The sequence below is a fragment of the Dermacentor albipictus genome, chromosome 3 (genome assembly GCF_038994185.2).
Source record: "Dermacentor albipictus isolate Rhodes 1998 colony chromosome 3, USDA_Dalb.pri_finalv2, whole genome shotgun sequence".
Taxonomy (NCBI): Eukaryota; Metazoa; Arthropoda; class Arachnida; order Ixodida; family Ixodidae; genus Dermacentor; species Dermacentor albipictus.
In genome coordinates this window covers 18,719,602-18,747,567 of record NC_091823.1, presented here as the reverse complement: position 1 = coordinate 18,747,567, position 27,966 = coordinate 18,719,602, and the positions used below count along the sequence as shown (strand labels likewise).

The 27,966-nt window shown below is 43.6% G+C and overlaps 1 protein-coding gene across 7 annotated transcripts in view; it reads left to right on the top strand.

The window, feature by feature from the left end:
• Window positions 1–3,029: 3,029 nt before the first annotated feature.
• LOC135896952 (pericentriolar material 1 protein-like) overlaps window positions 3,030–27,966 on the top strand; it is a 115,490-nt gene continuing 90,553 nt past the window's right edge. For 2 of the 7 annotated variants that reach the window (XM_070535177.1, XM_070535172.1), the window contains exons 1-10: window positions 3,030–3,256; window positions 4,550–4,709; window positions 7,956–8,054; window positions 9,533–9,619; window positions 11,316–11,402; window positions 14,383–14,535; window positions 15,862–15,927; window positions 17,115–17,202; window positions 18,903–19,243; window positions 26,648–26,819. In XM_070535177.1, the coding sequence (XP_070391278.1) occupies window positions 4,590–4,709; window positions 7,956–8,054; window positions 9,533–9,619; window positions 11,316–11,402; window positions 14,383–14,535; window positions 15,862–15,927; window positions 17,115–17,202; window positions 18,903–19,243; window positions 26,648–26,819 (1,213 nt within the window). In that variant the 5' untranslated portion in view covers window positions 3,030–3,256; window positions 4,550–4,589. Of the gene's footprint in view, window positions 3,261–4,549; window positions 4,710–7,955; window positions 8,055–9,532; window positions 9,620–11,315; window positions 11,403–14,382; window positions 14,536–15,861; window positions 15,928–17,114; window positions 17,203–18,902; window positions 19,244–26,647; window positions 26,820–27,966 lie in introns of all 7 variants that reach the window. The other 5 variants (XM_070535173.1, XM_070535176.1, XM_070535174.1 and 2 more) reach the window with 5 other exon arrangements.

Here is a 27,966-nt window from a genome sequence, read left to right as displayed (position 1 = left end):
TATCTTCGTAAGAATGCGTTCGGTATTTTATCCGGGCCAACAGATTTTTTTTATCCATGTCTAAAATAAGAGACAGTTCCTTCGTACGTTAATGTTATGTCAGGCATTAGTGCGCAATGGTACTGATATCGAGGAAGGGGCAATGAACCAACTTGATCTGAAGCAATAAAAACTGACTGAAAATATGAATTAAAGCACGATATTGCCGCGGGGTCAGTCACAAGCGCATTGTTTACGACTACGCTGTTAGATTTGCTATAACTTCCCGATAAGTACACAGCGCCAAAAACGTTGCGGGGATGATTTCATGAAGTTTTTTAGGGTTTCTGTATGATATTTATTTTTGGCTTCTGTTAGTATGTTTCGAAGTATCGCTGACATGCTTGATATTTTGACATATGCAATGAAAGATATATGCAATCAAAGATAACAGCTTTAAATTTAGCCCACACTACCTTTACGTCAGACTCAGTGCTGAAATTATCTAAAGAGTATGAGAGACAATCAATTATAATAGCGTCATCAGCTTTCGAGAAATTAGGCGCATATACGGCGCGTTCTTAAAGTTTATTACGCACAGTACTGGGCTTTATTTGAACGAATACTAATTTGTGATCCGATATTCCCTTGTCAACTGTTATTTCCTAATTATCGAAGCACCCGTCGAGAAATATTAAATTTAGGATAGATTCCACTGCGCCTGCCGTGAGTGTACTTTCCTGAACTATGTGCGATAAGTCATAGGGAAAAGCTACATCAATGAGTGAGTCACACTCTGAGCCCTCTTGTGAACCTCTAATGAGGGATCCCCAGCCAATACTTGGTAAATTAAAGTCTCCTGAAAGAATGATACGACCATTTTGCGGTTTTTGTTCATCTAAGTAACTCCGGATATCCTTTAGGTACGGAGCCGACTTATTAGGCGCTCTGTAAATTGACTCGAGAAGGACTAAGGTGTTGTCAATCCTGACATTGCTCCACACACTCTTATGGTTTTGGATACCTGGGATCGATTGCGTTGACATGACTTCTTCAGGTCATATTCTTTTTCGCCACATAAGTTTCACGGTGTGAACTAACGCCCGAAAATGTGCACGGTATTTAGCTAAACTTCACGCACGTTGGCAGCTCTGTAAGAAATTTGAGCGGTACAACAGTAAGAGTCGTCGGCGCTACCCTCAATATTTGCTGAGGTAAGGAAAAATATTGAGTTAGCCGCATGACCATTGTTACTCTTGGCGTGTAACACCCCGTGCAAAACGAATGATCGAAAGACCATGCCTATTCGAAAGGGAGGATGGATCCCTACTTTGCTATGAGTATCTCGAGTGGTTGCCAGTCTGGCGGGCGCCCCGCAGTGATTTCGGGCCCCTTTTTTGTGTGTACGTGACAGGAGGGAGGGTCGCCTTGCGACTCAAGGGGAGACTCCTTTCCGCGAACCAAACTGGACCCACGGGTTGCCGCCAACGGAGGCAAGCACGCGCAACGTCATCTAGGAGAGAGGGATCAGCCGCTCATCACCGACGAGACTCAGTACATGTCACGTGAAGTTGACGTGAGCAAAATCCCGCCTACGATTTTAGCGGGCCTATTTAAGCGGCCCCGCAATGTATTTTTATTATTATTCTCTTCTTTTATATCCTTCACCAACCATGGAATAAACAGTGCAAGTTTCGCGCTAGAAATCGTCTCGCCCCTGCCTGGTCGCCATGGCGCATACCGGACGCCTGGAGCCTGCCGACAACACTACGCTACCCAGTAGTTACGCCGGTCGAGGTTCGACTAACCGGCGCCGCAACACCATGTAGTATTCTCACCCCACACCTTTATTATTTCGATAGGAATTATATGGAAACTCCAGGCGCTTTTCCAGCGTTGTCGTCGCGTCGGCGTCGCGTTGATGTTCCGTACAAAGTCTATACCGCGATAACACCGTGGCCGCGCGCCGTATGCCGTGTGCACATGTGCGAGTGAAAGTCGGCGAGAGTGAGCCGAGGATGGTGGCTCGATCTCGCGTACGCAATAACAGTGAACACGGTGGCAGGGAAGAAGCGCGCCGCCTTCAATCGCATACAATTAAGGCATCGGGGGCGTCCTAATCCGGCGGTGGTGGTGGTAGAAACATTTATTCAAGAAGTTACTAAGAGAGTTGCTGCGGCTAAGCCTTAGCAGCGGCTGCGTATGGCGCGGCTGAGCACGGCCGCGCGATCCCTATCTTGAAAGCGACCCGCGATGGGGACAGAGTCTAGATGCATCGAGGGATGATAGCTTCATGTCTGCTGTGTTCTCGCCGCTTAGTTTGCGCTGAAGCTGCTGTTGCCGCGCTTCCCCACGCCAGCGTTTTGACAGTGAGTGTACGCGGTTGTATATAGTGAGATATGTTCATGTTTGCAAGGCGTGCGTGGCACCATGCTTGTTAATTTTGTTAGTAAGCGAATGTTTGCAAGTTTCTACGGCCGATAAATCTACTATCCTTACTTCGTATAGCTTTCTAATAATTTGCAATCGCAATCGCAATCGATGCTTCGCCTTTCGAGCGAAACTGGGATATCTTTTCTCCCTTAAAAAAATAAAAGAAGGGAAGAACAATGATAGCACTACATAAAGGAACAAAGATAGCACTACATAAATATTTATAATTTTATAATTATAGATATTGTAATTATCGAGAAAATCAAAATGTCCGCGCCTTGTTACGATGAAAAACGATGCACATTACAAGTTGTAAACAGTTTTGCATTTATGAACAAAGACAGCCCTTGACACAATAAAAATATATTCACTGCACATTGCTACAAAGTCAATATATTTTTGGGTGTAATGCCTTTAGGCTCGCAGCGCTTGCACTGAGAAAGCAAGTATCACGGAGATCGAAACAGAAAGTTTCAAAAATTGTATTTTTGTATTTTTTGTCAAAACGTCTTCTACAGAAATCTAAGCTTGCGTTTTATCAAAATTTACGTAGTTTTAAAAGTGCGGAACATCACTTTTTGTAATGTTGAACTACATACGAAACTAAAGGCTGCGGCTATATTTGTACGCTCCCAAGAAACATGATCCGGATTTTGCTTCAGCATCGCCGTTTGCCCGCTGGACCCTCCGATATGCCGGGGAGTCCTGTGTGTTTTCACGCATGAATTCTCCGACAGAGATTGACATCCGTCTGTAGTACTTACGTTTTTGCTTTTCTTCAAGTCAAAGTGACGGCGCCGCCGTCCTAGTGATACTTCCGCCGCGCCTACCCGGGCTCCAGTCGGTACGTAGGTATCTGGTAAACATCCAGCGAAGTTTGTGGTTTTATACGTAATGTAGTTTTCACATCAGGTCATCTGAAGTGGGCTTGTCTACGTATTTTTTATTTCTTAAAATGGACCGATGTTATGCTCCTGATTCACGTGTTTCCTTGTTGCCTCTCACTATAGTGGCCGGTTATGGAAAGCATATACGACCAATACCAAGTGCTTTCGCGCGCGCTGAATTAATTTATGGGCGTGCGCTGTAGTCGATCTTGAACAATCGTGCATCGTGTAATAGCTCGTTCTACAATTGGAACCCGCGTGTGCTAAGATCGCAATATTGAAGCCACCGCGATCTAGATCTGGTAGTGCAGTTGTATTGTCCTTTCTGTGCATGCAGTCGTGAACGTGTGTCTGGTTTTGAAGAATTGTGTCGTGGCGGCAGACATGTAATGTTTACATAAAGCCATATCCTCTCATAAGTTGAAGATTCAAAACGTTTCGTTTGTTCGCATCAGTGCATTTAACTGGTGCCGGTAAACGTGCACGTAAATCTTTTCGCAACTGTCATCTGTCATTAAGATTTTAGCACAGTGAATGTCGCTTATCATGCAGCACCGTGCATGTCGCGAGTTATTCATAGTACCGCATTAAACACATGGTGGAGCATTGCATTTAGAACTGAAGCACAACCGGAAGGTAGAGCGTTTAACGAGAAATGGAGGTGTGGTCGCTGCCTGTGTGTTTGCGGTGTTCATACATGTCCACACATATGTGTGTCAGTTTTAGGGAACTGAAGCTGCTGATCGCGAATACACAATGTATAAAGAAGTACAAGTCATTGCATGCGGTAAGATTCAGCCTACTCCAGCCAGTAACATATAGTTGTAGGGCAAAAAGGGTCACATTTAGCTGTCTCCGCAGTCGACCACAAGCCTAACATAAACATGTAAGCCGCATTATGTAAAAGGTACAAGCGTTAAATATCCATCATTGATTTTTGTGGCAGGAAGACCAGCCTTTTATTGTATGTGAGAGAGCCTAAGCCCCATCTGCAGAAGGAGTGAAAGTGTGTACAAAGAATGCTTGTGTCAAGTGTGTGAAGGACTAAAACCTTAGTAAAACATGTATCGTGAGGTTGCCATTTCATAATGTCCTCTGTGCAAGGACATATTTTAATATTTATGCCATTTCTGTGTAATAATAAGTTAGATTGGTTTGAATTGGTGCTGGATATACCAAATGCGTGCAGATTAAGGTTTATATTTATGGAAGTTGATGATTTTTTACCCTATTTGCATGTGGTACTTCAGTTTCTAATGCAGGGCTGATGCTGGACCATCTCTACTAAACATGCAACGACGCAACGCCGACCCTGATCAGGCCCGACGAAATGCAAGGGCAGACAGGGCATCTCCAAGCACTGCTTCTGTTGGCAGTGCATCGTCTGCCAGTAAGAACACAAATCGCGCTGTAAGTTGTAGTTTTCTTTTTAATATTTTTAAGCGTAAGCTTTGCTTAGCTTGTTACACAGTTTGCACCGTCTGCAGCAAGAGAGGCAAAATACTTGTCAGAAGGTGCTTCCATTAGTGGAAGTGCATGTGACGCCGCATGCTCTTCCGCCAATAAGAGAAGAGTGTTTGGTGATGTGTGTGCAGGAGCTCAGTTTCCTATAACACCACCAAAGAATGTTTGCCTCTCTGCATCACAAGCAGTGAAACCCACCCATTGCAGTTGCAGTGTCATGGAAGTATTGCTGCATCATGGTCATGGCACCAGGACTGCTGGCAGTTATAGTGACGATGGCATGGCAACAAATTCATGACTGTGTGACGACAACACAATGACAACAATGGTATGACTACTGCGGCATGATTATGATGCGATGACAAAAGAATGGCATCAATGGAATAATGAAGGCAGCGTGACGACAATGGGATGATGATTCACAAATTATGACAATTGTTCGACAACTGGGTGATGATAATGTCATAAATGCTTGCATGCATGATGACACAATGGAAACTATGACATGATGAATGACGACAGAGGTATGATCATGATGAAATGATGAAGATAGTGTGATGACGGCATGATGATAATTGGATGACAAAGCTGTAATGACGACGATGGGACAACCAGGACAGCTTCAGGACAACGGTATGATGAGTGCATGACAGCGATGGAACAACCATGACATTATCAGGATGATGGTATGAAAACGATGGCATGACAGTGGTGGCATAATCGCAATTGAATGACTATAGTGTGATTACGATGTAATGACAAATAAAGAATGGTGTAGATCAAACGACAAAGGCGGCATAACAATGGTGTTACGACAATAGAATTACAGTTCTAAATTGTGATATATAACAGTGACAGTGTGACAATGGGATGGTTATGACAGTATCACGACAAAGCAATGGCGACAGCGGCATGATCACGGTTGATTGACAACAGCATGTTTACAATGGATGGACAAAGAAGGAAGGACATCGACAGAATGATGAAGGTGCTATGAAAACAGTCGAATGACTAAGCTGGAATGATAACGACGACGCCGGTATAACAATGAATGCAAGGCGATGACTGCATGACAACGACGGCAGGAGTAATAATGACGGTGCCTCAATCAGTGGACTGCTGTGCGCCTGGCTGTGCCAGTGTATGCTTAGTGAGCACTCGAGCATTGGAGTGGAGCATAGTAGTTTCAATGAGAACACTGAAAGCCATCCTCTACACTGAAATGCCATCAGGAAGCAGGAGCTTTAGATGCCCAAAAATTTGGTGAGCTTGAGACTGGGAGCGAAATCCCTACCAGCGCCACAGTTAATGCTTAAAGGGCCACTAAAGGCAATTATTAAGCCATGCTAAAGTGATAGATTAGTGCTCGAAAATCTCTAAGGTGTCAGTCAATATGATCGCCAACAGAGCCTTAATAATCGAGAAATTGAGGTAAATGCAGGACATGATTAGACTCTCCCAGGACATTCAAGTACTTGTCCGATGATGAAAGCACTCCTCAGTTAAATTCTGTCACTAGTGCTCAACCACTCATTGCAAAAAACATCCTTGCATTGAATTATCAGAGGAAATAAAATACTACTTGTCGAGTTCCATTTCATTTCTTAAAGAAAAGAACTCATTGAAGTTACCCTTGACAACGACGCAGGTGGTCTAAAGGTTTCGTTTTCGCTTGACTCTGTGCCGCTGCCACTTTCATGTTTTGATAGTTTTGTTATCGCATAGCGCTCCGCTGGTTTTGCTGGCTCGCAAAACTCGCACAAAGTGCAAGTAGCAGGCAATTCAACTTCCATGTGATGTCGCGGGATGATCGAACAGCCTACATCACTTGTCCAAAAAGTAGCTGCAGCGGCGAATCCGCCACTCTGTCTTGGCTCGGTACCGCCGTCTGTCAGGCGCCGTTTTACTCACTGACGGCAGCAAAGAGTGGGGATGGCGTATGCAATGTCACCACACCCCCAATTCAGTGGTGGGAGATTTAGTTTAGAAAAAGGTATTCGAACCCTTCACATGCAATTTTTTTCATGAACAAAGTCTTTTCTTGGCACGAAACAAGTGTTGCGAGGCTTCTCGAATGGTATTTAGACAGTCTACGTCGACTTATTATTTGCCTTTAGTGTGCCTTTAAACATTTGCATTATGTGCTTAGAAAAGGGTACCTTGAATGGATCGTTTGACTTCTTCCACAGGCATTCAGACTATTCAAAACATCAAATCAGCATCATTTATAGGGTATTCAATCTCATTGTTTTGGTGTACAAGGCTGAAACAACCAACTCAAATGCTACACAATGCAGGAAAAGAGATGTGGCTGTACAAAGCACCGTTGTGGTATGAAAACATGCTTTTAATTTCGGTGCACCTAATTATATCCAGCTTCCATTCATTCAACCTTGATGGTACATGAAAAATGTCTGAATTACCATAATTTCAAATTGAAGCATCCATTTGAAATTTTCCAACATTATCAATATGTACTAAGAAGTCTTGTTCATGCCTTCACATGCAAGTAGACCTTACAGAAGCAATCTTGTGTGATTTCTTTGTAGAGGAATATCATTAACACCTCAACCAAAGTCAATTGTAGTCTTTAGATCTTTTCATCCTTACTACAGCTATTGTCAATAAATTCAAACTGTGGCACAGCACAAATGTAATTTACACTGTTTTCATCAATTAGTGGCCTGCATACATCCATAACTGCAGAGTTAACAGCCATACATCCAGTGTGTCGAGTTTTCCACTGACTTGCAAAATTTATTGCCTAGCAGTCTTCTTTAGTTGCTTGCTTGAAAGGGCCATTTACCAGCTTTCAAGGACACAAACGTTTTCGGCAGAATGGGAAGCTTAGTATTGAATATATCCAAACTTGCAGTATGTACATTAGAAAGTGTGAACGTGTACAAATTGCAGCAAGTTGAATAACTGAGTACAATAGCAATAATGCACTTTAAAGATTGGCAAATGCAGTACTTACAGCAAGAAAAGTTGATGTGGTCATTAGTTGTGGTTAAAATTAGCCTTGCATGGTTTGCCATTTGTTGCTCATCAACATTGTCAACTGGACTCATTACTTAACCTTGAACACATTCATAGGCAGAGTTGTGAAGTTGTGCATGTTATCTCACACATAAATAGTTACATGAGCTTAAGAATGCAAGTGCTTTTTCATTTGGAATTCATGTTTTTCAGCATGACACAAGTGCCTTGACCAACAGATTGAAACACCTGGATGATTGCATGCGACAAGTCAGGAGCCTGATGAAAAACCTTGAAAAGTCTGAAGATCCTGTGAGTATGATCAATTTTGCTACTTCTTTCTTTTTCATCATGGCAAAACATCTTAATGCATGGTAATTTTTCATGGCAACATGATAGAAAAGTGGCTGAGCTGATCTGTCCACAAACTGTGGTGATGAATTCTGCCCTGTCTATATTTTCATAATTTCAAGAAAGGGCTCCATTCATAAGTGCAGAAAACAACATGTTGAGCTAAGTTGTGAAGCTTTTTCTGCATGTAGCACTAGCATTAGCTGTGCTGTCAATGACACATGATAACACATGAGAAGCTGGGAGTATGCACAAGCTTACTGGCTTTGATCTGTTTGCATTAAATACTTCCCTGGTGTATACATATACAAATTATATGTGTGCAGGTTATCTGTTTTGGTAAATGGGGTGCCTGGTGTGTGCTGGGATGAAGTTAGCAGCAACTCATTTCATTGACTTTTTGTTGAGCGGTAGCTTCAAGTCATTTTGAGATGAGATGCAAGGGACTTCAAAAGCAGCAAGCATGGCACTAGTAAGTGTAACAGGATGCAGCGATAAAATGTGCTTTCCTTTCTGATTCGCGGAACTGTGCTTTTAGCTTCTGCAGTACTGCATCTAATTATTGAGGTGTATTGTAGCTTTGATTTCTATGGGCTGGCATGTGTAAATTGAGAAAAATTGTCATCCGCTTCACAGTAGCATGAAACTAGAAAGCATTGTAGCTTCACGCTACTTTTGGTTATATTAAAACTTTTTTCCTTCCATGAATCTTCCTCCAAATTGTGAATTTTTGCAGAACTTCCTGGAACAACTTAATGCAATGATTCCATTCCAATGCTATTCCTTCTTGTTCTTTGTCAGTAGTCTGAGCGATGCTCGCCTATGTTATTATCGGGATCAGCTGGCCGTGAACAGTGAATGATAAGAAAAGAATAAAATCAAGTGAAGAGCATCCTTACATTGTACCAACCTTGATTTGCCATGTGTGTATATATTGCTTTTTTTTTCTTTTTTAAAGTGAAGCCTGTGTTCTTATTTTACCGGATGGCATTGAGAAGCTAAGAACAAAGCACATCACAGCGAACTTCTACTCATTTGCGAGCAGTTCATTAAACTTGCCATTTAATCCCACTGTGTTCAAAAGTCCCAACAAGTGCTCAGAACTTGTTCAGTATTGTTCAATTCAAGCAAGTTTTGTATGTCCTGTTAGGGCGGAGGGAACAGAAGTGGCCTGTACCACTGCTGTGTTTGCGTAAGGTTCTCATTTTACACTATGTTTGGTGCAGATTAGCCAATTGTATCATTGCAGAACTGCACTTCAAGATTAAAAAATCATGTTGTTGCAAGTTTCATTGAATCAGCACTTCTTATGTCCATCCTCTTCTGCTCTATAACTGCTCTCAGTAGTGACTTTCCTGAATACCAGTTTAAGTGGCACTGTGTAAATTGCCTTTTGTGTATGTATGCTTTTTTACTTGCATTTGTTCCGGCAACTGAAGCGTGCTCAAGAAGAACTGTGTCGTTTGCAAAGGCTTCATAGTGACTTGGTGGACAAATCTGCCTCAATGCAGTCCCTTTTGGACCAGGTGTGACTTAGTGACCAACACTTTGTGTGCTGTGTATGCCCGAAATAGCTGATTCTTAGTTTTGTGACTAACCCTACTACCGTGGTACATTGAACTATGAACACTGGAGCAGGTATTTGTCAGGACATGCAGTGCAGTCAGGCAGTGAACTGCGAGCACGAGGATTTGTGGCCACCTCTCCTATGGTCAGTTAGGGTAGTGTGGGTGATTTACATAAAGCAGAAATTTTGTAAAAATAGAAAGGTGCAGTGAGTATATCGTTCCTGTGTGCATGAAATGCATGCATGCAGAAGATAAGGTAGTGGCCAGTTGAATAGTGATTGCCATTGGAGAGACTGGCGCTGCTATCGCACTAACGTAGGAAGTGACGTCACGTGACTGGCATTCGCGATTTACTGCAGGAAACTAACCTTGGTGGCTGGGCAATATCCTTGATTGGATTGCAGATAATGTGTTTCATTCCCAAGGCAGTAAGGTAGTTGCCCACTCTTACAGCATGGTTTACTGCTCGGTGCCACAGTAATGGACATATTGGACTGAGCCTGGTGTGAGTTATAACGCATATCCTGAAACGAAGTTTCAGCAAAAAGTTTGGCTAATAACATCACTGAAAACAAAATAACATGGTGATCGTAAGAGTCGAACAAGCAATGCACACAGTGTTTTTTTAGTGTGCCCGCTTGATGTGACATCAGTCTTTCTTTATTTGGGGGGGGTTGCAATGCGGCATAACGTCATAATGGAGTTAAATATAACCATGCAGGCCTGTTTCATACAGTCAAAATACCCTGTGCGGCTTTCATGGGTGTCTACGGTTGAAGCATGGATTGAGGTAAAAAAATTATATAATCGGTTGAATCAGTTGATAAATCATCCTCCCACAATAATTCTGGCAAGAGTGGTGAGCCGCACTCCCCGCAACAAAGGGTGTGAACAGCACTGTTATTCCGTAGAAGTGCATATAGCTGCTTTTATGAAAGGTCATGCAAACTGAATACTAGTCAGTATGAAAGCATCAGGTTGCTCAATCGCTGAAAGCCTTTGCTGCCCTACACACCAGACTGAGATGTGCGTGCTGGGTTGTGTTGCAACTGCAGCACCACCCATATAATGCTTACATATGCAAACACTTGGAATTAACCAAGGCCAAACTGCTGGAGAAGCCAAGCACTTTGCAGCCGGCATCGCGTGATGTTGCTTCCTACATTAAGGAGAGATTCCAGCAGGTGGCACCACGGTATGTCCTCAAGGCCAGTAGCTGAGCACGATGTTGTGGATTTTGTTCTCAGGTGTGACACATGCATTTTGGTGAGGGTAAATTGCAAAGACTTATGTACTAAGATATAAACACTTTATAAAAAGTCCAGGTCGTCAAAATTAAAGCTACAGTATGTCATAGCAGCCCGCTGCACAGCTTTGGGACATAGAACTTAACCAATCAATCACCTGATCGGTTGACCTGTCAAACTCATGTTTTGTTTCCAGCTTGCATTATATATGCACCAAGGGCAAGTTGCTCCATTGTTTACATTTCTCTGTATCAGCACTGTGATAGAGACTCTGTTGTGTGTGCCTGTGTTTGCAGAAAACATTTCATTTTTAGTGCATAAGCCCGTTCAGTAGTTTATGAAATGCATGTTGCTGTTTCAGCAGTTCATTCACATGCATGCTTTTTCCCTTCCTGCCTAACATCTAGATGGCTCAGCAACAGTTACTGACACTTCACCAGATGCTGGATCAGCTGAACATTGAACATGCAAACACTGATGATCGCAAAGGAAGGGTATGAAACCTAGCTGCTGTGTTTTTCTTCTAACAACTCTTTTCTGCACTTTGCTGATACACTTGTTACACTTGTTGATACACTTGTTGGTAATTATATTTGCACAAGGGCCACCCTTCCAGTCTTCTTCCAAGGTTCTGAGTGCAAGTATCTTGACAAAAAACATGCTTCCTGATTGCACATCAGTGTATTCAAAATGAGCATGACATGAAATTTTATGTCCTATATTTAGTTAGTTAGCCAGAAATTAATCGTAATGGCATGCAGTGACAAGCACAGTATGATGTGCATCACTATGTGTGTCCTTATTGACATCAGCATGTGAATAGTTCAGTGAAACTGTTACGTTTGGAGCTCCTTTTTAAATGCATAGAAGAGTAGAAGTCATTTTTGCTTGGTATACACTGAACTAATTTTGATAAGATATGTTGCACATAAAAGAGAAAATGAAAATATGACAAGTATTTAAAACAGATTTTGTAAGCCTTCATTATGTTTTTTACAAAAAAATTGCTGAAAATGGGATATAAAAAAAAATATCCAAGCGGTAAGATTGCAAATCCTTACTTTGCAACGAAGCAGATATTTAATACTCTTAACTGTATCAATAGACGACGTTAGAAAAGTCACCGCTGCCTGTGACACAGTGCAGCAAAATGCTGTGCAGCGCCTTTGATTGCAGTAGCCTGTCTGATAGTGTTTACAGGCTTTTCACACTTTTCGTGAGCAGATAGCTTCTCAGACATTTCTTACAGAACGGAAGTTGCGTTGGCAAGTGTAGTCAAAGAGCCTGTGAAAGAGAACATCTGCTGCTGACCCCACACTTGTCCGTGCATAGGGCCAGCGCGTGTAGACAGCGCGATACATATTGTATGCATTTGGGAGCGGCAAACTCGGGCTGGGTCGTGTTGCCACACCCACCCACAGAGGCCAACCAGAGCATGCAGGAATCCGAGCATTTCGATGGTGAGCTTGACAAGTGGACTGGTCGTGGCACCCCACGGCGGCTTCGGTCTCTAGCTATGCAGCGCATGACCTCCAAAACAGAAACTGACCTTAAATATTCCCTTTATGCCCTTGGTGCCTTACCCGCCAATGGCTTGGTTTGAAATGTCACACAGACTGCGCACGCTGTTCCTATGCACGGAAAAGTGTGGGGTCAGCAGCTGATGCTTTTTTTTTGCAGGGTCTTCGGCTACACTTGCCGACACAACCTCCATTCTGTGAGAAATGTCTGAGAAGTCACCTGTCCACGAAATGTGCGCAAGGCTCGCAACCATTACCAGACTCGCTGCTGCAATCAGTAGCAGTTGTACAACGTTTTGTGAAACTATGTGTTCTCACATGCTCTCACATTCTCTTAAAGATAAAAAGCACTTTCACAGGAACCTCATAAATGTTGCCAGTATACACAAAGGTGTATCTTTCAGCACGCGCTTGAAAGTAAGTGCCAGCGGCGGCAATGTTCACGTGCTATTTGTCGATGGCCCCGGAAAGTGTTCAAAACACGTTGAAAGACACATGCATTCACAGATATCTATTTAAATAACATATTCGGTATTCTGACTGGAATGAGGCATAATGTAGTGTATAGCACACATGGCAACAGTCCCATGGAAAACTGTTAACGCACTGAATCGTTGCTATTGCTGCCAGAATGTCTCCACACCTACAGACAGCTGAAGTGCAATGAAGTAGTAGTGTGTGTAAGACTTCACGATCTGATTGCTTACCCACTGGGGTTACCTAGTGGTTTTGGTGTTGCGCTACTAAGCACGAGGTCGGGGGATCAAATCCCAGCCGTGGCTGCTGCATTTCGATGGGGTCAAAATACAAACACCCGTGTGCTAAGATTTAGGTGCATGTTACAGAACCCCAGGTGGTCAAAATTGATCTGGAGTCCCCTACTACAGTGTGCCTCATAATCAGATCGTGGTTTTGAAGACCCCATAATTATTTATTTTTTTCGATGGCTTGTCACTGTCTTCACTGCAGTGTCTCATGGCTGTGCATTTAGGAAGAGCAGGTAACAACTCAAGACCTTTGCTGCATATATTTCAGCAGGCAAAAAGCGGGTTGCAGAGCATGGATGCACTCGGTGCACGGACTGTGCAGAGACGTGTTGAAGGCAGTACCCGCATGGAATTTTGTGGCCACTTGGGTAGTGCTTATTTTTGTTGTGCTATGCAGTCTGTTGTGCTATGGTTAGCTAAGACGCTAGAAAAAAGGTTAGATGAGGCACACCTTACGCAGGTGGCTGCAAGTGAAGCAGACGACCCCTCAAGATTCCCATACTTCCTTACCGGTAGCTGCTTGAGGGCATACACCGCTTTCTAAGGTTATCCATTGGCATATCCCTATTGGACGAAATTGCTACATTACATGCTGCTTCGAAATATGCTAGCTTGTGAAAAGTATTTCTACAGAATGTCTGCTTTAGACATTCTTTTTCATACAGGATACACAATTGCGATATCCATTTTGGCACATACAGTTATATTGCTACGGAACAGCCGCCACAGTGTGGCTGCACTGAGGAGGACGAAGACGATGTGTGTGCCGGCTTGATATAGCGTCGCCATTTTAGCCTCCGTGAGCTTACCTGTAAATAAATTGTAAATAGTATTCGGCTTCAGCTTCACGTAACATTAATTTGGTGGAGGTGCGGGGTTTAAACTTTTAAACTTAGCACTTAGCTATTTTATAAATGTGCTAATTTTGGGCATTCATTTTTTAAGTGTTTTAAGCCCTAAAGCAGAACTTCATTTCCACCAAATGTCAGAAAAAATACAAATTGAATACGGATCACAAAGATGTGCAACTTTTATTGCACTCATATTTCCGTCATTATTTGTTTTGTTGTGGTTGTTTTCTTCAACAATTTTGTTTATTAGGACACCAAAATAAAACAATTATGTGCATCTTGTTCATCAAGAGATGGGTTTGGTTTGAGACTGAGTGGCTTTTCTTCTCCATGCAGTTCAATGCCCTTGACCAGAGACAACGCCACCTTAATGAGCGCCTGTTAGAAACGGGAGGGCGTGAAGCTTCTCCGGCATCTGCATCTGGTGGCCTCGACAACTGCCTCAATTGTGATACGGCTGATGACCCACAGTATGCACAGCTGCTGCAAGTAAGAATGAACCTAGGGGTTGTTGCGTAGGCTATTAGAGCCATAAATTATAGTAGCTAGCACCACTATTTATTGCATTGGGCTGTAGCTTTCTTTCAGTTCCATTTTGTCTTAACCTCTCCAGTCATGAGTTGCAACTTGCCGCTAGCAAAAATTTCTTCTAGACTTTCTTGCATAGAAAAATCAGCTCTGTATTATTAATAGATACTGGTGGACACAGCTGGTAGTTGATGATATTGAGGTCAACTTTGGTATGTTTTATTTCGTACCAGCACATTTCAAGCAGTATGTAGTTTGCATGAAGGCACAAGTAACAGTAATTGCAGGTGATTAAACGTCAATCAGCGTAATGTTAAACCGTGTGGGAAGGGCAGTTGGAAGGGGTGAAATGATGAACAGACTACCTGCATCTTTTGTTCTGTCATAATGTCTTGCGTGCCATGATCTCTACAAGTGAAAGTATCATTATAAATTGAATACTCTAATTTAGATATACTTATGACCTCACTGGAATTACTGCTGGCTTTCATATTATTCTGCTTAGCCATTCTTGTGTTTTTGTAGTTTAAAAATTCTAACAGGGAGCGTGAAGTTCTGTGGGGTGTTTGTAATCATGAGGTATAATACAACAAAATTTTCATTTTTTAAAAATATCCAGTATGCAAATGAATCTGACCTTTTTTATGTAGATACTAATGCAGTAATCTCCTGCATCATTACATATAGACACCAAGGCTAAAATTTCACTTCACATCCTTAATGTTCCACAGTGCCTTGTAATAGAATGGTAGTTTTCTTCAAACGAAACATGCTTCAGGTAATACATAGTGCAGCACTCATGTAGCACTGATTCAGGGGAACATTGTGCATCCATAAGCAGGTTGCATGTTGTTGCTTGAAATATTGTCCTTGCACATGTTCCTGCTGTAAATTGTTGGTGTGTAACTGCCTTTAATTCACCAAGGTTGTCATATATATATGCTGCATTCATTCTTGCATTTGTTAGCCCCCCATTTTGGCTCCACTGTTTGGAAATAAATTAAACAAGTGAGGCAAGTCTTATGAAATTTGTCTGGTTGTCACTGATTTCTGTATGCTGGAACGAATGGTTGGTTGCATTTATTAGCTGTGAGAAAGTGAGAGAGATAAGGGCAGGTGAGCTGACTGGAAAGAAGAAAGTGGTGACAGCTGTCAGATATGTGGTCAGTATGAGAAAGGTATGGCTGATAGATGATCACAGTCTAAATGCTTTAAAGAAGCACTTTGTGCTTTATGCATACTTATAGAAATGAGACTTTTTTTTTCCTCTTCTCTTTGCTCGTTTAGGATGAGAAGGAAAGTTTGATGGAGCAGAATGTAGTCATAAGAAAGATTATAGAATCTCAGAAAAAGGTAAGGATGTTCTTATCTGATGCATCTCCATGCTTTGGCACTTTCCAAATTGAACGGTGCTATCATCTGGCAGTAGTTGCTTTTTGCACACGCTTGGTTTTAGTGGATTTCTTTGCTATGTTACTAAAAACAAAGGATATAACACTTTACAAAGCTATTTTAATTACTATATCCTTTATGTAATGCGATTACCCGGAGAACGTTTTTATTTTGCAGCATCCTATGGGAGTGTCTGACATACATATCACCCCCATGTCATTGTGACCTCTAACATTCATTAGATTCTGTATGAACAGGTAAAATTTATAGAATTGCTAGTTAATCAGATAATGTTGCACACCTATTATGTTTACATCGGTAAATTCAGGCTTTATGATTATGGTGTAGCAGTCTGCACTGTCAATAGCAACCAAGTAACCTAATTCTACAAACCACTTTTCAGGCTAAACCATTTTCATAAGCCATGTATTCATATATGTGAGATGATTACAATTACAATGAGTGTTATGTTAAGAAAACATACTTATATATTATCGAAACCTCAGAGTATGTTTTTTGCAACACATTTAAACCATTGGTCGAAGACATGCACCATGCATAAATGGTAGTGTCCAGCTTATTAAAAAAAAATAGATGTAGAAAGAAGCTGAGTTGTAATATTGTGAACAAGAATCTACCAGCTGTAAAACAACATGATTCTGGATTCTGATATTACAGCTCAACTTTCTTCTACGTCTGAAAAATAATAATAATAAGCTAACTGCGACAATTTATGTGTAGGGCACGTCTTTATCATAGGTTTCAATGTCTACAGCTACGTTGAGTTAGTGATAAACAGAGAAAAGGGAGTGGAAAGTTCTTGTTTCTCTTTGGCAGAAAACAACAAAGGACACAAACATTTTGTAAACGGTATTTTGTACGCAGGGGCAGATCAGAGGTAGCGTCTAGTAGGGGCTCTCATAAAGATGAATGGTGAATTATGGAGCAGGTATCTCACTGCACATTCAGGTTTGTATGTGCAAAAGAAGTGCTGGAATACCTTGAGGAGTAGATCAACCTGTGGTTGTAGCCCGATGTCATGTGCAAAATTGAGTTGCAACATAATGTTCTTTGAGTTCTTCTTTCGTATTCTATGTCTATATCACAAATGCTTCACAGAATAAGATTCTTCTTCATTCTATTTATAGCTTTCAGCACTACGAGAGCAGCATGATATAATCAGGAGTGTTCAAAAGAAAGCCGAAAATAAACTGGCTGAGGCAAAAGCTTTCCAAGGTAAGCTACTGTACTTATATAGCCTCTTTGTTTTCACTAATATTTTCACTAAAAGTGTGTTAGTGTCAAACTTTCTCTTGGCCATCACATGTAGATTGTACACATGCAAACAAATAAATTATGTTTGTTGTACTATCACATGTTTCACAAAAATTCACAGGCTTGTGCGGCACACACAGTGCAGTCACAGCATAAGCTGGAGCAGCGGCTCCGTAGGAGACTGTCGTAAACTGCTGGAAGATGATAATTGCAATTGGGGAGTATAAGGAAAGTAGTGTTATAATTTGCACCCATTTTTGAGGATGAACTGAACTGTCTGCCCGGCGTCAACGGCGAGTTGCACCTTGTGCTGCTCTCTGCACAGTGGTCTGCCGAGGCCGACGTTGTTTGGTGGCAGCTGCGCGCATAGTTGTATCTATGGTTTGCTTGTTCAGCAGCGTTTCGTACCTGAGGAGGTGCCATAAAATGCACCCAAGAGTAACCACAGGTAACGAGACTACTTGGTGCATATGTCACATCGCTTGACATGTGGCACGATACAATGCAACTGCTGCATGGCGTGCCACCTGGTGCAATAATATGTAACTGCAATACAAAGTGCGCCCGTATCAATTCTACATGGTGCGCATCTCATATCGCATGACTCTTCAAATGCTAGGGCACCTGCGTAGAGCATGTTTCCGCAGCAGCTAGCAAGTGCTGGCGTGGCGCAGTGGTAGAGTAGCTAACTTCCACGCAGAGGGCCTGGGCTCAATCCCCGTGGGAACTAGATTTTTTTTTTTTTTTCATTCCTGGCGATAGCTGTGACGAACACCGTTGGCAGCCGCAGCGGAGACCATCACCAATTGAAACAACTATTAGATTGAGCCCATAACAGCTCATGCTGTAAAAACTCTGTCACAAAACATACATTGTTGAATTCACAAGCATAAACGTACACTTGCCTTTGTTTGTGAAGCCCCAAGAACCTGATTTTGAACTATAGAAACAACATACCTTTATGAACACTGCTTAGTTATGTGGACTTGTAGGGCAGTGTTTTAAAATTCAATAGAGTCAGTATTTCTTTTGTCACTTCTCTCTTTTTTTCCCTTGTTTCCAGTCATGTTGTTTTACAACATGGCGGTATTTGCACTCAATATTATGCCTCAACTTTTTTCTAGGGTTTTATTAGTAAATTCTTGCATTGCTAAGCACTTATGTTTCAACCACCAGAAGTGTTTTAGTAGACTGTGGAACTTTGACACTGAAATATTGACACCTTGCTTTTACAAGCTTCTCCATTTAATTAAGTTTTGTGTGCATGCATGTGAGCTTGAGGGAGTGAGACTGTGTATGTGTGTGTGTACACTTTTCTGTCAGGAGACAAGAGTGCACCTCCGGTGGGTAACGCTATCAGTGGCTGTGGTTGAGTGGACACAAAAGCTTCACTTCATACCATTGATGTGAAGATATCATCGCCACAGCATGAAACCGTATCTTTGGTCACCAACTCTCAAGTTCAACAAAATAATTTCTTTTTCTCATTGGAATTTGTTCTTTCTAATTGCCTGATAATCGGAAAAATTTTACAACCCCTTCAGCATTAGAAAAAGTTCGCATAGAGAAAGAAAATTTGCATACAACATCGAATTTCAGTATAACAAAATTTTCATAAACTGAGGTTTAACTGTACTGTCATGCATTTGCACACCTTACAGACCAGCTGGCTGCTAGCCATCCAGATTTGAGTGTGTGGGTGAGCGAGATGCAGCGTGAAACTGCTGCTGGGACATTGCCAATGCCCCCAACGTCAGCGCTGCGGGAATCAAAACGGACCGCACCATCACGACGCTCACACCATAGTACGTCTGCACCTCCCGGCGATGTTGCCTCCCATGGTGATGGCATTTGGAACTGGTCTGCCGATTTGGCTGCGGATGGGGCTTCTGCTGAGGTTCTTGTTGGAGCCACAGGTGGCCACCTGGCTGGTGATGCAGAATTTGAAGAGTTGGAGCGACGGGTGCAGCAACTGCAGAGCATGTTTGCTCAGCAAGACAAGGTGGGTACCTTTTATAGCAGTTAAGCCTGAAACACACTAGTGGCAAGCTTCCCACAACGGCGTGCTGCGCGTCGACGTTGTCCTGCAGCAAGCAGCAACTAGCTGGTCACACGTGTTTCCGTTTTGCTGACACAATAGTTACATGACAGAACTTGAGATCTCGAGTGGTCTTGGTTCCCTCACGCATGTGCAAGATTGCATGCGCATTTGCGGTCCACATGCCGTCGTCCTTATCGGCTTCCCAATTCTCCGTATGTGCCTTTCTATGACAACGCCCGCTCAAGGTGATGATTATTGCTTTGCTTGAATGGCAGCGGCAAAAATAACATTTGAACCTATTTGCTCAGTGGCAGAGAAATGTTGCTGTTTTGCAAAGAAAGTGCTGCGAAGCGGTAATCCCCCAATGGCACCCGTAGGCGGCAAGACACCATGTCAATAGTGTGTTCATACCCTTAGAGTAGCTGGTTTAACCCTTCCTAGATGGTTATCATGGCAACAACACTTTAGTAGGACTTGAGGGGCACACACTAAGGCAACACATGAATGCAACTTACACATGTTCTTTAAGTCCCACAAAACGGAAAAATTGAAGGTGGCCAGCACTGGAGTAACGTTGGCTTCAATGTGCCTAAGCTAGTTGGTACAGGTTCTTGGGGCAAGCAGTGCTGAACACAGGCCCAGAACAAAGGGACACAGGATGCTGCACTGTCTGCCAACTAAAAGGTTTATTGTGTGGAAAGTGCCTATAAACCTTTCAGTTGGTAGTTAGTGCAATGTATTACGTCCTCTTGTTCTGTGATCCATGTTTAGGTCTGTCCTCAAAATCATGTCCACTTAGCAGAAATCATAACACTAGCAACTTTTTTTATATTTTTGTCTTTAATATGTGTTACAAAATACGTTGGAAATCCAATCAGCAGATTCCAAAACGTGTTAGTCCAGAACGGTTCAGGACAATCTTAACTGGAACAGCAGTGCATTTCTTCTCAGGTCTGGCCATTTTGAGCTGACAAGTGCAGAGCATACAATATGCACTACTATTATGTCTGCTAAATATTACTTCGCTATGTGCTGTGGAAGGATCTAAAATTTCAAACCAAAAGTCGTTTGCCCTTCCCCTCGCGGCCGCCGTGCTCCAAGCCGGGGGGTGACATACACGTGCTAGTGCACCTATGTACAGAAGTTTGTACTGTAATGTCGCTTGTAGTGACACATGACCTAAAGAATTATTTAAGGCAGTGTCTCTTATTTCTGTAATCTGTTGCTTGAATAGACCAATTAATGTTTAGAGCAATAATAAAACACAAACTGAATGTCTTTGCGTTTTTGTTTTACTTCGCACCGCAGCAAGAGAGATGTACTTCCGTCTCGTCTGCTTGTTCCCACGTTGTGTAGCCGCACGCGGACACCGAAACTACCGTATTTACTCAAATTTAGGCCGACCCTGATTCTAAGTTGACCCGCGAATGTCTGAAGCTAGAAAAAAATGTTAAAAACTTACTTCAAATCTAGGCCAAACAAAAAAGTCACAAAATGAAAACAGCATTTATTTAATATAGTCACGTTACTATATATATGACAAAAACTATTAGGTTTAATCTAATGGAACCAGACAGGTCCTGCCCGACACCTTCACTGAGAGTGCGTCTTCGTCATCGTTGGCCTCAGCTTCTGCAAAAGCAGCAAACCCACTACTCTCATGCTCGTGACTTTACTCTCCTTCCAGAAAGCATCGTCTTGATGCTTCAAAGGCGAAACAGTGGGAAAAAAACAAAGCACATACACGGCAACACTGAGAAAGTTCGCGTAGAGGAAAGTGTCACACAAGTGGGATGAAGAGAGAGAGAGAGAGAAGGGAGGAAGGAAAGGCAGGGAGGTTAACCAGGCTGAGTCCAGTTTGCAGTTGAAGGCGAGTGGAAGTGAGAATGGTCTCGTCAATGTGAGTGGTACAGTTTCATCCTGAAAACATGGACAACATCTGCAGGCTGCGCGGAGGAGATCGCCAACTCGTGTCTTCAGGGAGAACTTCGTAGTTCACCTCGCTCAGGGGACGGAGGGCTCTGTAGGGGCCGAAGTAACGGCGCAGTAACTTTTCCGACCGGCTGCGTTGGCGAATCGTGGTCCATACCCACACTTTATTACCGGATTGGTAGACAACCTCGCGATGGCGAGCATTATACCTCTGGGAGTCTACGGATTGCTGATTCTGGATTTGCTCGCGTACAAGCTTGCAAGCTGCATCTGCAAGCAGGGTAAATTCCTTTGCATCAGTATTAATGTCGTATTGTTCGGGGAGTAGTATAGTGTCCAGCATGGTGGTTGCCTCACAGTCATGGAGCAAACGGAAAGAAGTGAACCCAGTAGTTTCTTGAACAGCAGTGTTGTATGCGAATGTAAGGTAAGGCAATACATCGTCCCAGTTCTTGTGTACACTGTGGACATACATGGAAAACATGTCAGCGATTGGCTTATTTAACCTCTCCGTAAGACCCTTGGTCTGATGATGGTATGCAGTGACTCGCAATGACGTCTTGCATCATCTGAGCTGTGAAAGCTTTACCATGATCTGTAATTACTACTGCTGGTGCACCATGCCGGAGGGCTATGCTGTGGATGAAAAAGTGCGCAATGTCGCTGGCAGGAGCTCACTGGAAGGCACCAGTTTCGCAGTATCACTTCGGTAATCAGTCACAAACATGATCCAGCAGTTGCCAGCGAAAGACTTAAGAAAGGGCCCGAGCAAGTCCATTCGTATTTGTTGAAATGGTTGTGTTGGCGGTGTAACAGGCTTCAGGAAACCAGCTGGGCGCTGAGTCTTTCGGCGCTGGCAGTCACAGCAAGTTTTCACGTAATGCTTGACTTCTGCAGCAAGCTTAGGCCAGTAGCAGCGTTGTCGCATTTGGGCCAAGGTGCGCGCGAATCCCAAATGGCCTGAAGAGGGCTCTTCATGTCTGGCGGACAGAATATCTGCACGCAGCGCGGATGGAACGACAAGGAGATGGCCAATCGCTGACAGGTAGAAATTCTTTTTAGACATGACATTGTTGCGGAGACAGAATGAAGATGGTGAACGCATGAATGTCCGTGGAGGATGCGAACTTCGGCCTTCAAGACAGTCAATAAGTTGATTGATTGATTGATTGATTGATTGATTGATTGATTGATTGATTGATTGATTCTTTATTGATTCTTTATTGATTTATCACATATACATACATATACATGTGATGGGAGGCGAAGGGAAAAGCCATTCAAGAATGGCTTGAGGGAGTCCTTCGCCCCCACGCTGGCAAAGACAACAGCCGAGGCACACACGTCCTGTTCACAAGGTTGTACGCTTTTACAAGACCATCATATTAAGCATATTAAGTTCCCCGAGTTCTAAATCGTCCTGCTATTGCCGAGCCAAGTTAGATATATTGACAGCACAAATTAAACGACCATCTTCATCGGCATCACTTGACACCATTGCAAGAGGAGCGTACAAAAGACAGTCAGCGTCAGTGTGTCTCTGTCCAGACTTGTAGACGATTGTTACATCAAATTCTCAAAGACGAAGGCTCCACCTGGCAAGACGTCCGAAGGGTCTTTGAGATTGGCTAGCCCACAAAGGGCATGATGGTCAGTAACCACTCTGAATGGACAACCATATAAATATGGCCGAAACTTGGCTATTGCCCAGACGACAGCTAAGCATTCCTTTTCACTGGTAGAGTAGTTCATTTCTGCAGAGGTTAAGCTGCGGCTAGCATAAGAAATAGCACATTTGACGCCATCTTGCTACTGCATGAGGACTGCTCTGAGGCCAATGTTGCTAGCATCAGTGTGCAGTTCAGTGTCGGCATCTTCATCAAAGTGTCCAAGTAAGGGCGATGTCTGGGAGCGCCAGTGAAGCTCGGAGTATGCAGCTCTCTGCTTCGGACCCCTAACAAACGGGATATCCTCCTTTGTTAAACGAGTGAAGGGTTTTGCAATCTTGGAAAAATTCTCCACAAAGCGTCTGTAGTATGAACAGAGGCCCAAGGAAGTGGCACACGTCACGTTTGTTGGCTGGTGGAGGAAATGCGGCAACAGCCATACTTTTTTCTGGGTCTGGCTGAACACCTTCATTACTTACAATGTGGCCGAGGAACTTCAGTTCCTGATAACCAAACTGGCATTTCTCTACCTTTAATGACAGGTCTGCAGATCGAATTACAAGAAAAGCGGACTGAAGTCGCTGCAGCTGTTGTTCAAATGTCTGGGAAAAAACGACGACGTCGTCTAAATAGACGAGATATGATTCCCACTTAAGACCTGACAGCATGGTGTCCACAATCCGCTGAAAGGTTGCGGTAGCTGAGCATAATCGGAAGGGCAGTACCTTAAATTCATACAGGCCATCAAGCGTCATGAAACTAATCTTTTCGTGATCTCGTTCATCAACTTCCACCTGAAAGTATCCCCTGCGTAAATCCATTGAAGACAAGTATTGGGCATGTCGAAGACGGTCTAGAGAGTCATCTACGCAGGGAAGAGGATAGACATCATTTTTTGTCACCCTGTTCAGCTTGCGGTAATCCACACAAAACTGAAGAGTGGCGTCCTTCTTCTTGACAAGTACAATGGGCAACGCCCATGGGTTGGTTGAGGGTTGAGTTACGTTGTCGTCTAGCATTTGGTTCACTTGACAACGAATCGCCTCTTGCTCCTTTGGTGACATGCAATAGGCATGCTGACGCATGGGACGTTCGGTCGGGTCCGTTATGATATGGTGCTTCGCGACGGGGGTCTGTGTTACTGTTGATGTGGATGCAAAACAATCACTGAACATACATAAAATACTTCGTATTCGCTCTTTCTGTGGGGTTGACAGCTCAGGATTTACATCAACTGTACTGACAACCACGGGGTCACTCTTGGCGGTCACAGAAAGCTCAGCAAGCGTAGGACCTATTGCATCTCTAATATCTTCAAAGTGAGCAATGGCCGTTTGATTTGCCAAGTGTCGATACTTGCCGCTGAAGTTCGTCACTAAAAGCTCAGTCATTCGGCAGTTCAGTTGAATAATGCCACGGGCGACACAGACTTGCCGAGCCAAGAGCACCGACAGGCATCCTTCACCGATGCCGCTACTAGTATGTTCACAGTCGCTTTCAACAGTTACAAGCATACTAGTTCGCGGCAGGAGTGTCACAGTGTCATCAACAACACACGGTGCTGTCTTGTGCGTGTTACTATCTTGCAGTACCGGGGCATAGTTGTCAGAAAACATTATAATCAGCTCCCAAAGATCGATAACAGCACCGTGCTCGTAAAGAAAATCCATCCCAAGGATGACTTTCCATAACCACTCACGCAACACAATAAATGAAGCAACGTATGTTGACTGACGGATTTGGAGCCTGGCGGTGCATCTCCCAATTGGTTTCCAGAGATGACCACAAGGCTTGGTCCGTGCCATGGCGTTGTGACTTTTCTCAGTTCAGCAGCTAGTTCAGCACTCATAACAGAATAATCGGCGCCACTGTCCTAGAGGGCAGTGACCGGGTAGTTGTCGACTTGAATGGGGATGTCTGCAGAAACACTTTTGTAGTCGACGGCATGCAGCAATGAAAAGGGAATCGTTGGCATTTGGCTGGCATATCGGGGGGGGGGGGGGGGGGGGGAAGGTTTTATAGATCTATCAACAGTGGCTCTGCCCCCGGAGGTCGCTGCTCCTAGTTTCCCCGGCGTGGGCTTGGAGACCTGATGGATCAGCCCCCAATGCCGTCAGCGAACGGCAAGTGCTCGTGAACGGCAAGGCAAGTGCGACAGGGGACGTAGAATGTCGAAGAGATTCAGAGCGGGACTGGCGCCGCGAAAAAGTCGAGGACTGCTGGCTCACCAAGTACTCGACAATAGCTCGGGGACTGGCAATATGAACATGCTGAGCTCACTCCATGTTATCATATCTGCTAGTCTCGTCACTATGGCCCAGACCACATGCATGTTTGCGGACACGCGCAAGCTCGTGTCCGTATGCCCATGCATGCGTAGACAGTGCGTCACGGCTCGCACACATCGAAACACAGCGCGATCTCGGCGAACAGCTCCTCTCTGTTGTCGTGCGCTTATCTTCATTGTTGCTCTCATCTCCTTGTTGTGGCACACACAAAAAGCATCTCCCATTGCCTCCTCCAACAACGGACGTTTTTCTCATCAATGAAGTCCCGCCCGGCTTGAACATTTGCTGATGCCTCTGCGGCTAGCAATACTTTTGAAAGCAGCCTATAGTGGCATCGCCTCTTTGGTGCCATTACGATAACGCCACGCTATGAGCCATACCGCGCGTCTATACAACACAGGTCAAAAGAGCAACGTCACTCGTGTACTTCAGTTGGCTACTGAGTCAGCTAGTCGTGGCTGCCTTACTGATTTTTCTAGATGCCGCTAGCTATGCACCATATTTATCATTTTCTATTACAAACTGGTGCTTTTTTAAAAATCCTTGAATCGAAGCCGACCCTAGAGTTTGGTATATGATATACAGTATGTCATTTTCTACCTTGTTCCAGCTTGCGATCATGCTCTGTGATCTGGTTGTGCTTGCCTCAGTATTCGCGTAGCAGTGACTTATATCGCTTGTCAGGTGCCCTCGTTCACAGTGCACAAAATTGTGCGCTGCGCAGAACGAGACAGTTGCAACACCTCGCACGCAACGCCCTCAGTGGAAGTGCGATGCACCGCAAAAAGACAAGGAGACAAACATGAAGGCGGGGCCCATGATGTATGTGACGCACATTTCTTGAGCTTCGGTATGGGAGAACGAAGGGAAGAAATTTTGCTTGCAGAGGCTAGACAGGGCAAGTGGAGAGAGTGTCTCGCTTGGCAGTGGTACTCGCCCACTGAAATCATGGGTTTGCGGCACTAAAATATTTCTGTTTCGTCTATGAATGAACCAACTTGAAAAATGTTTGTGGCAGAAATTTGCAATGTGGCCTGGTGAGGGGCCCTTTAAGCAGATGTTCACTGCCCTGTATCTCGAAGGGTGCTAGTCTCAGGATTTCTGCTAAGAACACCCAGCTTCACAGCTGCTCAGCTTCAATTTCGCAATTGTAACCTGTCCCCTGAGGTGAATAATTAGTAAGTTAATCAGCGAGTGCTTTGAATTAGCTACCTTGACATTGTGTGATTTTCCATGCATATAATTATTGTCCCATCTAGAAATTCATCTGTAAAGGTGGAGCAGTGCTGTCACGGACAGACCTGCGCTGCACAGCATAGCAGTGCTAAAATAAATTTATTTGACACTAAACATAAAAATATGGTATATACAGCAAATATGACACGAGTATGTGACATGTGATGAATATGACACACGTGTCTTCAAGACATGCAACAAATGTTATGTCTTATTCCCTGCAATTGCTTCATGGCATGCAGTTTGGTATTGCTGACTTGGAGAGCGCCATAGTGGATGGCGAGTGTTTCGATCTGCAAACCAGCCAGATAAATGAGAACATTCAGGCTCTGCAAGAACAGAAATCTCAGGTAGATCGGCTTCTCCGGGAACTCACCACACTGCAGATGGAGGCCTCGAGGCTTGGGACCCAAGGTAAGCTCACTTATTTTCGCACCTGCTCAACTTTTCAAACATCGATCCATCGGCACCACTACATTATTGTAATATTGAGTCATTGTATAACAGCGACCGAAATTTCTGATGCTGTAAGGTGCTTTTCTTAATTCTTTGGGCATGATCTGCGTGATCCACACACGATATTGTTGAATATGGCGGATGCATAGATAGTGCCATTCAGGCTTTACCCTATACTCTCGCTTTCACTGGTGAGTTGGCTTTTCGGTTTCCCGAGAGGCGTATGGTCGCTGCGAATAGATTTGCGTCGACGCAGCACCAAACCGTAACTTTGGTTACCAATACAAGGAAGCAGCACTGGTTGGGCCTAATAGCCAAGTCAGGCGTGGTGGTGGGCGGAAAACCGTCTCGTCAGTGATCCCGCTCATCAGTGATTGGGCCAGAGAGCATGTGCACAGGGTATATAGAAGACCTCAAAAGTGGTATGCCTACCCAGTTTGTCTGCGCATTTACAGAATGTAATGGGTTAGGCTCTTGTGTAGAGGGAAAGCACCAAGCTGCATTTGCGCAACATAGCATAAGCTGCTGCCATTGCGCTGTCAAGTTTGCCCTTTACAGCATCGCGACAACACTTGGCAGATGAAGGTGAAACGTTCTCATGGCCTTGACTCCCACGAAATTTCAAGTAGCCTAAAGCACAACAGTGAGCAAGAACCTATAAACAAAGTTCTTGTGCCGCTGGTGTAAAAAATGTTTAACTCGCATTCTGCATCAGGATATTTAAATGGCAGTGCTTTCAAAATAAACTGTTTTCAAAGATGAACCTGTTTTGTTTGTTTGCTTGGCAGGTAAGAAACCAACATTCTTTTTTTTATTTTCTACATCTGGCACTTGTGTCAAGGTTTTATGCAAATCCTACAACCATAGCTTCGAAATTATTCGGCACTAATTACTGTTCACTTCAACTGCACTTTCAAAGAAAGAAAAAGAATGGCATTAGCATAAGCCTACAGTTATGGTTGTTGACTGTATTCACTGCTCGTGCCAGTGAAATGTGATGTCGGTGAGTGTCTCACTCTAATGGCTAACAAAAAAAGAAAGAAAGAGAATGTAACATAAGGTTGTATGAATAAACTTGCTTATGGCCATATCTGCTTTTTTATAT